This window comes from Tiliqua scincoides, chromosome 2 (genome assembly GCF_035046505.1).
Source record: "Tiliqua scincoides isolate rTilSci1 chromosome 2, rTilSci1.hap2, whole genome shotgun sequence".
Lineage (NCBI taxonomy): Eukaryota > Metazoa > Chordata > Lepidosauria > Squamata > Scincidae > Tiliqua > Tiliqua scincoides.
The window spans coordinates 185950117-185962485 of NC_089822.1; the positions used below are offsets into that span (position 1 = coordinate 185950117).

Here is a 12369-nt window from a genome sequence, read left to right on the forward strand (position 1 = left end):
ACTGCTTTCCTTCCCTTCCAAGAATAGATTTGCTTGGGAAGGGATTAGCCCATTACAGGACCTGTCTGAATTATATGTCTATTGACTGAGCTCATGATGGACCCAAACATTCTGAGCTCAGAGAGTTCATAGCCAAGTATCCCATTTTGAAATTCACCATTATAATTATTTTTCACATTTTATATAAGCTTCAAGGAACTTAGGGTGGTGTACACAGTTCCTTCTCTCATTTTCTCCTCACAACAACCCTGTGAGGTAGGTGCAGCTGAGCAATAGTAACTGGCCCAATGTCATCTAGGAAGCTTCAGGGATTTGAACCTGAATTTCAAAATACAGGTGGGTCCTCGGTATTTACAGGGGATCCATTCCTGGACCCCACAGATACTGAAAACTGCAGATAAGGAAATCTGCTTTTTTGGCCCCTTAAGCACTTGGAAGGGCTTTCTGAAGCCTGCAGACGCCGTGTGCATGCCACCTGCGGCCTTTGCGGGTTTAAGAATGGCCTGCAGAGCTGAAAAGAAAACACAACTTCCAGTTTCCTGAGGTAAACTGGAAGTGACATTTTTATGCCTTTTAAGGCATTCTAAGGCCTGGGGAAGCCAGATATGCAGATGTAAAATCCATGGATAAACAGGTTCCACCTATATAACACTAGAAAAAAACAAACATTCTAGCTGTGGCCCTGCCAATTATTGCTACTGACATAATCACTTTACGAGATTTGTAGAACTGAAATTTTAAGGTTTGAATACTTCAGAATACATTGACAGAAGATGAAAATCATAACAGTTTATCAAGATTGAAAGGATTTGCTAATATTACTCAGTTTCCCCTTTTAAAGACAACAAATAGGTTCAGAAGGAAGAACGGAGGCAGAACAGAGTCTCCAGTAAATTCAGCGTGCCTGCCAAGAACCATGGAAATGTAAGTAGGGGGCCAGGGAAGAGAGGGGACCAATGGCCGTGGTAGTACAAAGGACTTTCAGCAGGATATTATGAGCCATGGATGGTGTTTGGTTTTGGATCATAATGGGCAGGAAGGGGCAACCTGTGTCTTTCCAAGAATCAGCATCTTCATTAGTTTTGGTCACACAGATCATTTTAGAGAATCAAATGTTAACAGGTATGTTCCTAAACAAAAGCGGTTACTTCATAGAAGTGCCTGTATTTCAGGACATAGCAAGAGAACAGACAAGTAAAGAGTTTCATGCAGGAACAACTTGTATCAGTTGAAGATATTGGTAAAGGGATTATAATTGGAACAGGTAAAGAGTTCCAATTTTAGATAGCAATTCTCTGGCAGAGAAGAAAATAAGACCACTATCTCATTCTTCTCAATGTTAAAACAATCCAAATGTTCTCAAGATTACTTTAATGAAACTCTCATAGATAAGAAAAGGGAAATTAAATATAAACACTAATAAACATTCTTCACACACATTATGCAGAGGCCTACATCATGCTACCTCCAAGAATGAAACAATAATTCAGCAATCCAAAGTAATCCAAAACAAAGTCATTACTAAAACAATCTTTCACTGACAGCTGTTCCACAGATTTCTAACAGAAGCTGATTTATCAGGTGAGGGAAAAATCCAAAGTTCTTTCACCATTTATGCCAACATCACTCCCATATTTTCACTTTAGGTATAAATTGAGGCTTATCCTCTAAGAAACAAAACATAATCACAGTGTCAAAAATGAAGGCAAACTAGAATAACCATTTCCCCCTTTGATTCTGTAAGAACAATTAAACTCAAAAAGGCATGTTTTCAAAATTACATTAGGCATTCCAAAAATAAGACAAGATCAAGCACAGGAACCACAGAAAATTCATAGGAGGAATGATTGCTAGTTTCTCTCACTCACAAGCCAATTACTGGCACTGTCTCTGGAGCCAAGTTCTGCTTCCCATCATGCATTCACATGGTCTTTTGTGCTGGAAGCAAAGCTTCTTCTGTATTGGCTTTGCTCACTAATTTGCAGCTTCTTTTATTGGCTGAGCTCACTTTGTTTGGCAAACACAATTAACCCCCACACTCAGTGCCTGTGCTGCAGATTGCCCCCAGTTGTTGAAGATACTTCCTAATGGCAGCAGGGTGCACATGTGTACTAAACCTCTATCTGGGAAGTATAAGGAAAGCATAAGGGGTCATGCAGACCCCTTCAATATTTTTAGGTAAGGAGAAGGGAGCCTTCTCCTTGTTCCCATGAAGTCCACAATCACCCACTTTAGAAATATGCACAGCGATAGTGGCACTTACGGAATGCAGTGTAGAGTTCTTGAAGGGTTAGGTAACCATCATTGTTGTAATCATCAAACCGGAGAAGATCTTCTGGTGTACAATCCAAGAAATCATCTTCTAGATCTTCTCTTTTCATCAGCTGTTGACGAGAAGACAGAAGTGAAACAACTGATATTATGACCAGATTTTTAAATAAAAAACTGAATATTTAGGTCAGGGAAGGGGGAATAATGGACATAATAATCATATGTTTGGTATTTATAGACTAGAATGATACTTTTATATCAATGCAGCCTGGCTTGTTGATTTTGGTTGGCATTGTTTTAATACATTGTTTGAGGGCATCAAAAGCTGCCTTGGATGCGATGAGCTGGCTGGAAGGCAGTACATGCTTCAGTACAGTATTGTACTTCATTATCCACAGATTAAAAAAATCAGTGGGTTAAAAAAAACAGTGGGAAAATAGAGTAAAAGACGCACTTCCAGGTTTCTTGCTCCTAATGGAATAAGGCTGTGCCTCAATGTCTATATATTATATATTATATTGGCAACCTTCAGTCTCGAAAAACTATGGTATCGCGCTCTGAAAGGTGGTTCTGGCACAGCGTCTAGTGTGGCTGAAAAGGCCAATCTGGGAGTGACAATCCCTTCCACACCAGGAGCAAGTGCAGTCTGTCCCTGGTCTGTCTCCCTGGCTATGGGCCTTCCTTCTTTGCCTCTTTGCCTCAGACTGTTGGCCAAGTGTCTCTTCAAACTGGGAAAGGCCATGCTGCACAGCCTGCCTCCAAGCAGGCCGCTCAGATGCCAGGGTTTCCCACTTGTTGAGGTTTGATTCTGGGACTCCCTGCTGATACTATAAAATGTGTTAAATAAAAGCAGTTTTAAAAAATTAAAAAGTGCGTCCCTTTACAATTGTGGTTTAAAAACAGCTTTTCTTAGTGTGGCAGAGAGGCAGTCAGCAATTAGAAATGCAAAGGACCCCCTGCCTTTGCCTGGCTCAGCTGAAGAATGGAATGATCACTTGCATGATTGTCTCTCTACAACAGTAAGAAAAGCAGTTTTTTTTAAACTGTCATTTTAAAGGGATGCATTTTTCCCCTTCTCCAGGGATCAGCACATTCCTTCTCATTTGCAGTGGCCAGATTTGAGACAAATCTGTGTATAAAAAAATCCATGTATAACAAGGTTGTATAACAAGGTATATTGTGAGGCAGTACAACACAGAGAAATATTATAGCAGATTTTGTACCCGATTAAATAACTTTACTTGTTCTACTCATCATGTATTACAGAAGATCGTAGAATATACAATACAACACAACACAACACAACACAATAATAGTATTGCACATTAGAAAAAAGCCATAATTACAATATCAAAAAATGGTAGTATATGGAACAGAAACACCTAATTTATTGTATGCTGCTTTGTATACTTTTTGAAATAGACCATCAGTTTACAAATACGTTAAAGATTCACCAAGAATAAACAGTTACTCTACATACAACAAGGATTCTATAGTCATCCTATGAAACAACATAACAAAAAATACTGGTGAAATACTTATATACTTTCTAGCCACCTGGGCCTTCATTTCCTAGTATAGTTCAATGGCATTTTGTTTTGTTTATAATTCCAGACTTGGTTCATTTCACTGATGACAATTTCAGGTAATAATGCTAAAAAAAGCATTTCCAAAAAGCATTTCCTTCACCTACCATATAAAAATGCTCAATAAAAGCGAGATCAAGCACAACTTCCAGAATCCATCTTTTAAAGATGGAAATTTTCCTTTGTCTACTTTTGTATTGAAAATTGATTAACTTCTCATAATAGTGACAAGCTCCTTTGATTTAATGCCAGGAAAGAAACCACTTTAGCAGCTCTGTATTCTGTAGATTTATAAAACTGACTCTACAAATGCATTAAAGTTTTAAATGGAAATAACATTCCAATTACCACAACTGTTAATAAGGTCGTATACTCACAGCTCAGAAGTTTGTCTGATACTTAGTAGGGATAAGCTTGTGGGGGCACTTTTCAATCAAGTTTTTCCAGTGACTAAAACTGGATTGGATCAAAAACTAAAAGGACAAAAATTGACCTTCGCATCCTTATTGCCAAGGGCATCCTCTCACCAAAAAGAATTGTTTGACATTAATTGAAACATATATGTTGGCAATTCTCCCAGGGCTAAATTCTACACTCACCTTATCTTTTTCTTTCTTGTTTCTTAACCATATTTCTCAACACTGGGGGGGGGGGGGGTTAGCAGATTTGTTGTGATTCTCCAGACCAACTGGGGTGAAGCTGAAATGTTTTCTCCATTTCAAAAATGTTTTCCATTCCTTCTATTTTACGAAAACTCCTAAATCAATAGAATAAGTAACAGCTCAATCCTAACTAACTTTCCAATGCCTCTGTAGCTGTGCCAACAGGGTACACGCAGCATCCTGTGTTCACGGAGACCTCCTCAAGGTAAGGGAATGTTAGTTCTCTTACCTCAGAGCTCACTATGGTTGCATCAACGCTGGAAAGTTGGTTAGGATTGGGCTGTTTAAGGCTGCACTTTTATATACACTTTGAGAACAATGGGACTTACTTTTGAGTAGACATGCATAGGATACTGCTGTAAGAGTTCCTCCATCAACTTGTGATCAGCTATTCTCTGTATAATTTCCGTGACTTTTTATCAAGATACTATATACAAGTCATGAGTGCCAGAAGGTCTGACGAAGTTCATTGTAACCATGTTAAAGACCCTGCTCAAATCAAGCTCCTGCTTCTAGTCCTCCTTGGCAAATTAAGAAAAGTTACAAAGTTAGACATGCCATAAATTCCAAACTACTTCCTTGGTTCTTCTTGTTTGTAACACTTTTTCACAAACCAGCATATGGAATTCCAGGAGGACTATGGGTACTCCTACTAGCCTCCTGATCTTTAGGACAAAAAAAGAAGCCCACAAACTGGGACATGGGCAATGGGGTGACTAAAGGCCAGAGTAAGCCCCCATAAGGGCATTACAAATGAGTGGCTGTCCCTAATTCCTGAGACACATGAGGCATATTACTACAATGTGGGAAAAGCCTGCCACCCATCCCCAACACTGGATGACCTGGTTTCAACAGAGTTGAAACAGATCCTAAAACATGAGTTCCTAAAATGTAGGAGCCCCGTCTCTTTCCTCCCCTCTGACTTGATCAACAATGGAAATTTCACAGTCTAGCTATGATTTTTATCACACCATATTGCTAATGGAATCAACATGGCCCACAAGAAAAAGAGTGAAAATAACAGGAAACAAAAACAACAGAGAGCGGAAAAACCAGCAAAGCCAATTTCAATACAGAAACCAAATAAGGAGCAGAAGAAGGCAACTTAAAGGGCCTTCGGACATGATTTAAAGCTTTTGAAAACACAGGAGAACTGGATGGACTTTGCCTTATGCCCCCAAGAGCACAAGAAAGGTATCAGGTACATATTTAGGAAGAAAATTTCAGAGTTTGGGTACCCTATTTGGCCCTTCTTTGTGTGTTACCTGCCTAACTTCTGAAGGCAGGGGCATCTAGAAAAGGGTCTCCAAAGTCCATGACAGGCAAATCCATGTGGAAGAAGATAGTCCTTGAGGGCACAATCCTAAACCACTTTCCAGCACTGACATAAGGGCAATGCAGCTCCAAGATAAGGGAACAAACATTCCCTTCCTTTGAGGAAGCCTCAAAGTATCATCCAATGGCAGGATGCAGCACATGTCCCATTGCTAAGCCAGTGCTGGAAAATTGGTTAGGATTTGGGCCTTATAGCTACAAAAATTTCTCTCCACTTTAGAGTGGTCAACAAAGGGATTCCTGGATTTAGTTCTGCAGATATGACCATGCTTGAGTCTCAGTGGTAAGAGTCACCTGCATTATGGAATAGTATAGCTCAGGGGTGTCTCTGAGAGCATTGTACAACTATAGCTATAGACAGAAGTGTGTGAACCTGTGTCCAATAATGCACATGCACTACTGAATCCCTTATGCTGTTGAAGTTATGAGCAAAATCTGCTCTGCATCCATGACACTGAATGGAGAAGGCAGCAGCGATCATGCATAGGTGCACAACATGTCTCTTTGCCCAAGGACCCCTTATATCATACAAATATTTCCTCCAAATGATTTCCACACTCATCTACACTGACTGACATTCTGTTAGAAAAATAATGATTCTATCTGGAGTTAGTGTACATATTCTCTATTAAGTCTCTCAGTCCTAATGTATAGTTATATGTACACTTTGCTTTGTCAATGAATCACATATACAATGACATTTTATGATTGCCTAAGCCAGACAAGCATTGCTTTTTATCGCATGTGTACTCAACCAATCATGAGTTAAGCACACAAGGACCGATCTGTTTTGATCAATCATAATGTTTCAGCTGAGAAGATGGCTTTGCTGCACAACTCAATCGAAACAGCCCAATAAGTCATGGTATTGTGACAATTAAGATAAGTAGATAAGCTGATAACTGCGGAGCTCCTGGGACTGAAAAACAATATCTTCTAGTAAACAAATAGTTGATGAAATATAATATTACGACCAATCAACATTTTAGGAGCCTGCAGAAAATTATGAATGACGGCAGACCAACTTCTCATAGAATATTCTAATTCCGGGGGGGGGGGGGGTGTGTGTGGAAACATTCTGATAAAACTTTAAGAAAAAGAATGCCTCTGATGGAGAGAATATGGTTTCATAGGACCTGAAGCTATGGGGTTTTATAAGACTGGACAGTTGTGACCCAATTTGAAGCACTTGATTTTCCTACCTATGAAAGCTACAAAAAACGTACTTTAACACTTTGCATTGTCTGGTGAAGATGTTAAATCACATCAATTTTACATGGATAAAAGCTTTAGAAAACTGTGCAACCCACTGGTATAGTTCATAGATCATTTCCATGGTGATTGTGAAGGAGAAGTTGAAAGCATTCCTTGTGTTTACGCTGAAGGTTGAGCAACAGTAGAGGCAGTTATCTGTTGCAAAAAGAACACCACACTAACTTCTTCAACTGAAGCAGTTTCTCTGACTGATTATGCCCCTCCAGAATATAACAGAGTTATAAAAAGCAGAACAATTGATTATTCGAATCTCATTCTCGTTTTTGTATTTGATTTCCTGATTTCAACATTCTACAGCTTCCACTGAGACTGAGGCCAAGGTGCTAATGGATTTTGTCTGGTTTTCTTTCAAAATTCACTTTTACCCACTGCTTTTAGTGACTATGGTGAACTTCGTCAGCTTGATCACTGTGAATGAGAAGTCAGAGAGCTGACCAAAGAATTTTCTTAGTGATTGTAGACAGATTTGGGAAAACCCAGCATGGCTTGACTCGAGTTGAGTCGCAGGGTCACTGCTCCCCGCAACTCAATTCGAAAAAGAGTCCTAATGGGGGCACTTTCTGAGTCTCCAAGTCACCCTTTCATGACTCTAATGGACTTGAATTGAGTTGTCCCCCATTTAAAAAGCCCACTGCAGAAAAAACTCAGCTGCTGCCAAGTTTTGTGCATGTGTCAGAGTTCTCTTTACTCTCTCCCCTGCTGTCCCCGCCCATCTGTAAAGAGGGCAGGAGGGGTGGGAGAGACTGAGTGAGAGCTGGGCAGAAGTGGCGAGAGGGAGGAGGGTCACATGCAGCAGCTGGGAGGCTTATCAGGAGGACCTGATCCTTTGCAGCCCTACTCAGAATTAGTCACACTGCAGCCTGTCATTCAATGAGGCTTGCTCCCCCAAGTAACAACATAGCAAAGAAGCCATAGGGTTGGAAAGTGGAATTGGATTAAAGAGTTTTCTCCCGCCTCCCTGGGCTTCTGCAGCCAATTGTAAAGCAAGAAACCCCTTGGGATCCCTCTCCTGGTCTCCTTCAGCCAATAAAAATATCTGAATGCCCATCCTTTGTCCAACAATCATCTGTTCCTTCCTTCCTATCAGAGATGGGGGAAAAGAGCTCACTCCCACCTCGTCCCTCCCATCCAATTCATTAACCCTTCCCTGCCTCCCAGCTGGAACCACCCTGCTGCTTGCCCTCAGAATGCTGGCCCCACAACATTTTTCACGTGGCGAAAACAGTAAGCAAGTACACCCAGACACAGGAAGACTCAAGTCAGCACAAGTGGGGACAAGTGCCAAATCAGGGGGGTCGATTCGAGTCTTCTATCAAAATCTTCCATGTGCATAACTCACGAGTCACCGAGTCACAAAAAAACATGCATTTTTGCATCTCAAGCCCAAGTAACCCGACTCAAGTTCCCAGCACTGGCTGTAGATGACTCCCTAAAAACACAAACACAATAGAAATGCTCTGAGTGAGGAAGGAAAGAAATTCCTCCTCCCATGTGAGTCTGCTCATCCTGTAAGATATTTCAGAGAGGTACTTTCTTAGAGGATTCTGCTGCCAAGAAGACTTTCTCCATGGTATCCCCCCTGTGGAATCCACTGCATCAAGATCTGCCATGACCCTTCACTGTTGGTCTTTTGGAAGTGAGTTAAAACTTTTCTGAGCCTTGCAGAGGCAGCGCACAGGCACGTGCTGCCTTACCGAGTCTCATAATGTCCAAATTGCGTGAGAGACGCAATTTCCAGTTTCCTCGGGAAACTGGAAGTCACGTCTCTCATGCCAATACTGGCATTCTGAGCCTCGCAGAGGCAGTGTGCGGATGTGTGCTGCCCCTCCGAGGCTCAGAAAAGCCTCTGGAGGCAAGCGGAGCACAGCTTCCCTCTGTCTTCAGAGGTTTCGTTTAGCATCAAGCCTCACTTGGTGACAGGGGTGCTGGTCTGCATCCCAGTCGCTAAGCGACACACGACTGTATAAATGTTTTGTACTTGAACTTTACCAGTATATATCTTATCATGCTGATAGTGTATGTTTCATATTTAGACGCATGCAATTTCCACACTATTTTTTTGACTTCACCATCTTGAAAGCTGCTCAAAAATAGAATTTATCTACCACAATTCTAAATGCAAGTTCCACTTAGAAGAATGGGATTGGGCTCTTACTCCTAGAAGAATATGTACTGTATAGGATTGCAACCTAATATTAATAAATGTTTTTAAGCATATTCATAAACAAGGTATAACATGCATAATCAATTATTGTTGGTATACAAAACACAAACAACAACTAAGCACTGAATAGTTACTAAATGATCCCCTATGTTTTTGGAGCTATTTACTGTGCTGCTCTCAGATGCATGTTTGAGCCAAATGACTTCAACAGATGTGTAAATTAATACAACTCACAGTACTACAGGATTGGCTAACTTTACCAATTAGGTATATGAAAAAGGCCCAGCATGCTGATAATTAAACATTGTTATTTCCTGAGAAACTACATTCTTTAAACCCTTTCATTTTCTAATCATAATCAACACTTCCACAACTACAAAAGAGAACTCTCCCTCCCTCCCTCTCTGTGTGTGTGCTTGCTGAACAAAGTTTTAATACAGTTTGTTACCAAAGCACCTAAGAGGAAGGTGGGACAGGCTATGCAGATTTCCTAGTTTAAATATTTTTCAATGCAAATCAGCTCTCATATTTGTCAGCAAGCAGGGCATGTTTAAAAAAAGATGATTGCAAACACAAACCTGTATCTGCTAGGGTGGTAAAGAGGAAAGAAGTGGCATAGCATATTGCTATTTTGCATAATATCCTCAACTATGCAAAACAACATTCTCGCCTCCTAAGGCAGTTGGGATTCAGTTACAGCAAGAGATTTCATAGTCTAATCTTGAGCAAATGCTACAAACGGTGATGCCCATGAGAATTCCACTGCGGTTACATTCAATTTACACTTTGAATGGAAAATGCAGTCCACTTCATAATTCAATTTTCATCAAACAGCAAACCCACCTGAGACAATTCAGAGCTGCTGAGGTGCCCATCACCATTTACATCCAAGTGGTTAAACAGATCTTCAACTAAGAAGCGCTTTTGGGCTCTTTCCTCTCCTGGATGATTCTCCTGCCCCTGGCGGTGAGACTGAAGGTCCAGGAGGATAGCCTTCAGTTGACTGTAGTCTGCCATTGTGCATGTATCACCTAAAAGAGAAAAAATCATTACCTGACTATGTGCTTTTCTCTTGATCTTTCAGGACTGCATCTTTAAGAAGCAAGACAAGGTGCTGCCAAAGGCAAGATGACCTGCCTCTATAGCAGCTCTCAAAAGCAGTGTTTAAGATGGTCCATGGGACAACTGCTTTCATAATGGTAAAATTTTTACCTTTTATCTCCAAGGAAGCTCACCAGCATGTCACTTTTCAGTTTATAGTTTCACTCAGCAGACAGCCATGTAAAACATCATAATCCACTGACTGCATTAAATTTCTCGAGATCCTTAAAAGTACCAAGTGCACAGCTTGTGCAACTATGAAGTGAAAATGAAACCAAATTTTAATCCTTTTTTCCTACTTAGTCCCAGTTTTTATACACTTCTGCATTTCCATTACATTATCCATCTAGCGATTAGTATATTGTTTCAATATTGGTTATCACTAACCTTCTGAACGGACTTGTCAAACTTCAATTAAAAAGTGCTCTGCCTACAAGTGCAAAGCCTTAGTGACCCCAAGGGAGGGAATATTATGCATACAAAGTGTAATATAGCAAATAAACTACCAAACCAGAAAGTAGAAAATTCTTAATTCTGCAGCCATGTCATACTGTATGACAGAATTCTGGACTAATCACCACTTTCAAACAAACATGATGCTTTCAATACTTTCCAGCCCTTACACAAGTTCTGAATAACAGAAAAGGATTGAAGATGCTTCATCAATTGGGCCACACTCTTGGTGCACACTGCATTCCTCAAATGTTTCCCCTGAGGTGCCAAGAAACAATAATCTAACTTAGGGTTTGGGCCCAGCTTCCTATGTACCCAAAACACATAGCACCACAAAATATCATCTTAGTCAAAAAGGTGGAGAGTAATCTTAAACACATTTACTTGAATGGACACTCAACTGTTTCCAAATGTATTCACTTCTAATGTGTTCAGGATTAGAATGCAAGAATTTGTACCTTAATGGGATTATTGCTAGATGATCCCCCTGCTTCCCCCACCCCCAGCAAATCCTTATTGGCCCATTGCTTTTTTTCTGCCTCCTGGTGTTATTGCAGATTGGGAGAGGAATTGCTGAAAGCTCATCATCCAGGACAAAATACAACATGGGTGGAACAAAGTCTGATGGGGCAGTTTGAGGCATAGTCAGAATAGCCTGAGCAAGAGCCAGCATCCAGTTACAATTCTATCCCTAGTAGTAAAAAAGTGCTTTAGAAAGTAAATTACTGCCATCTGCACGTTAAGAGAAGGCATTCATGCCAAATCTATTCTACATAGTGTGACAAAGAAGATGTGGGTGAAGACCACACTCAAAAATGATTTTCAAGGTCATGCAAAAATCATTGCAGTTCAGAAAACAAGAAAGTGATCTTGACATATGGTGTACCAAAATGAAGGTAATGAACTGGGCTACAACACATAAACAATGGAATTCTCTATCAAGGGTGTAGCCCAGCTCCTTATCTTCATTTTGAAATACAGTACCATATGTTCTAATCAGTTCATTATTTTATGAACTGCAACCATTTCCCTAAAAGCAGTCTAATCTATGCCACTAGGACTCTGACCTTGGTCAATGAAAGTCATTTTTGAGGGTGACATCTCCCCACATCTTCTTTGACATCCCAAGTACAATAGATTTGGCATGAGTGCTCACTTTTAACACAAAAATGCATGCACAAATTTAAAAAAAAATTACATGGAGGCTAATCCTATTATAGTGTATTTTTCCTAAAGGGACTCCTTCACAAATGAAAGCATAAGATCAGATCTTGTGTTTCTAAACTAGAAATGTGCAATGACAGGGCAACACTGAAAAATTCTCCAGGCAATTTTCTTTGTACAGGTTTGAAGAGCAACTTATAGTGATTTAAGAGACTTGTTCTTGAAGGTATAATTCTATTTAATCTTTTTGTAATAATAGCTTTAAGGCTGCATTTACATTTCAGGCTTATTACTGCCACTGTCCCTAGTATTAAATAGGAGAGGCAAGGCCCTTGTTTCAGCACAAAAAGAACTGAAC

At 40.2% G+C, this 12369-nt stretch overlaps 1 protein-coding gene across 5 annotated transcripts in view; it reads right to left on the reverse strand.

Annotated features, from left to right (window-relative positions):
• The window catches only part of FSTL4 (follistatin like 4), a 491509-nt gene that overhangs the window by 203185 nt on the left and 275955 nt on the right, over positions 1-12369 (reverse strand). For all 5 annotated transcript variants that reach the window (XM_066617279.1, XM_066617277.1, XM_066617278.1 and 2 more), the window contains 2 exons: positions 10137-10324; positions 2264-2384 (listed from right to left, as the gene is read on the reverse strand). In XM_066617279.1, the coding sequence (XP_066473376.1) occupies positions 2264-2384; positions 10137-10324 (309 nt within the window). The remainder of the gene's footprint in view (positions 1-2263; positions 2385-10136; positions 10325-12369) is intronic.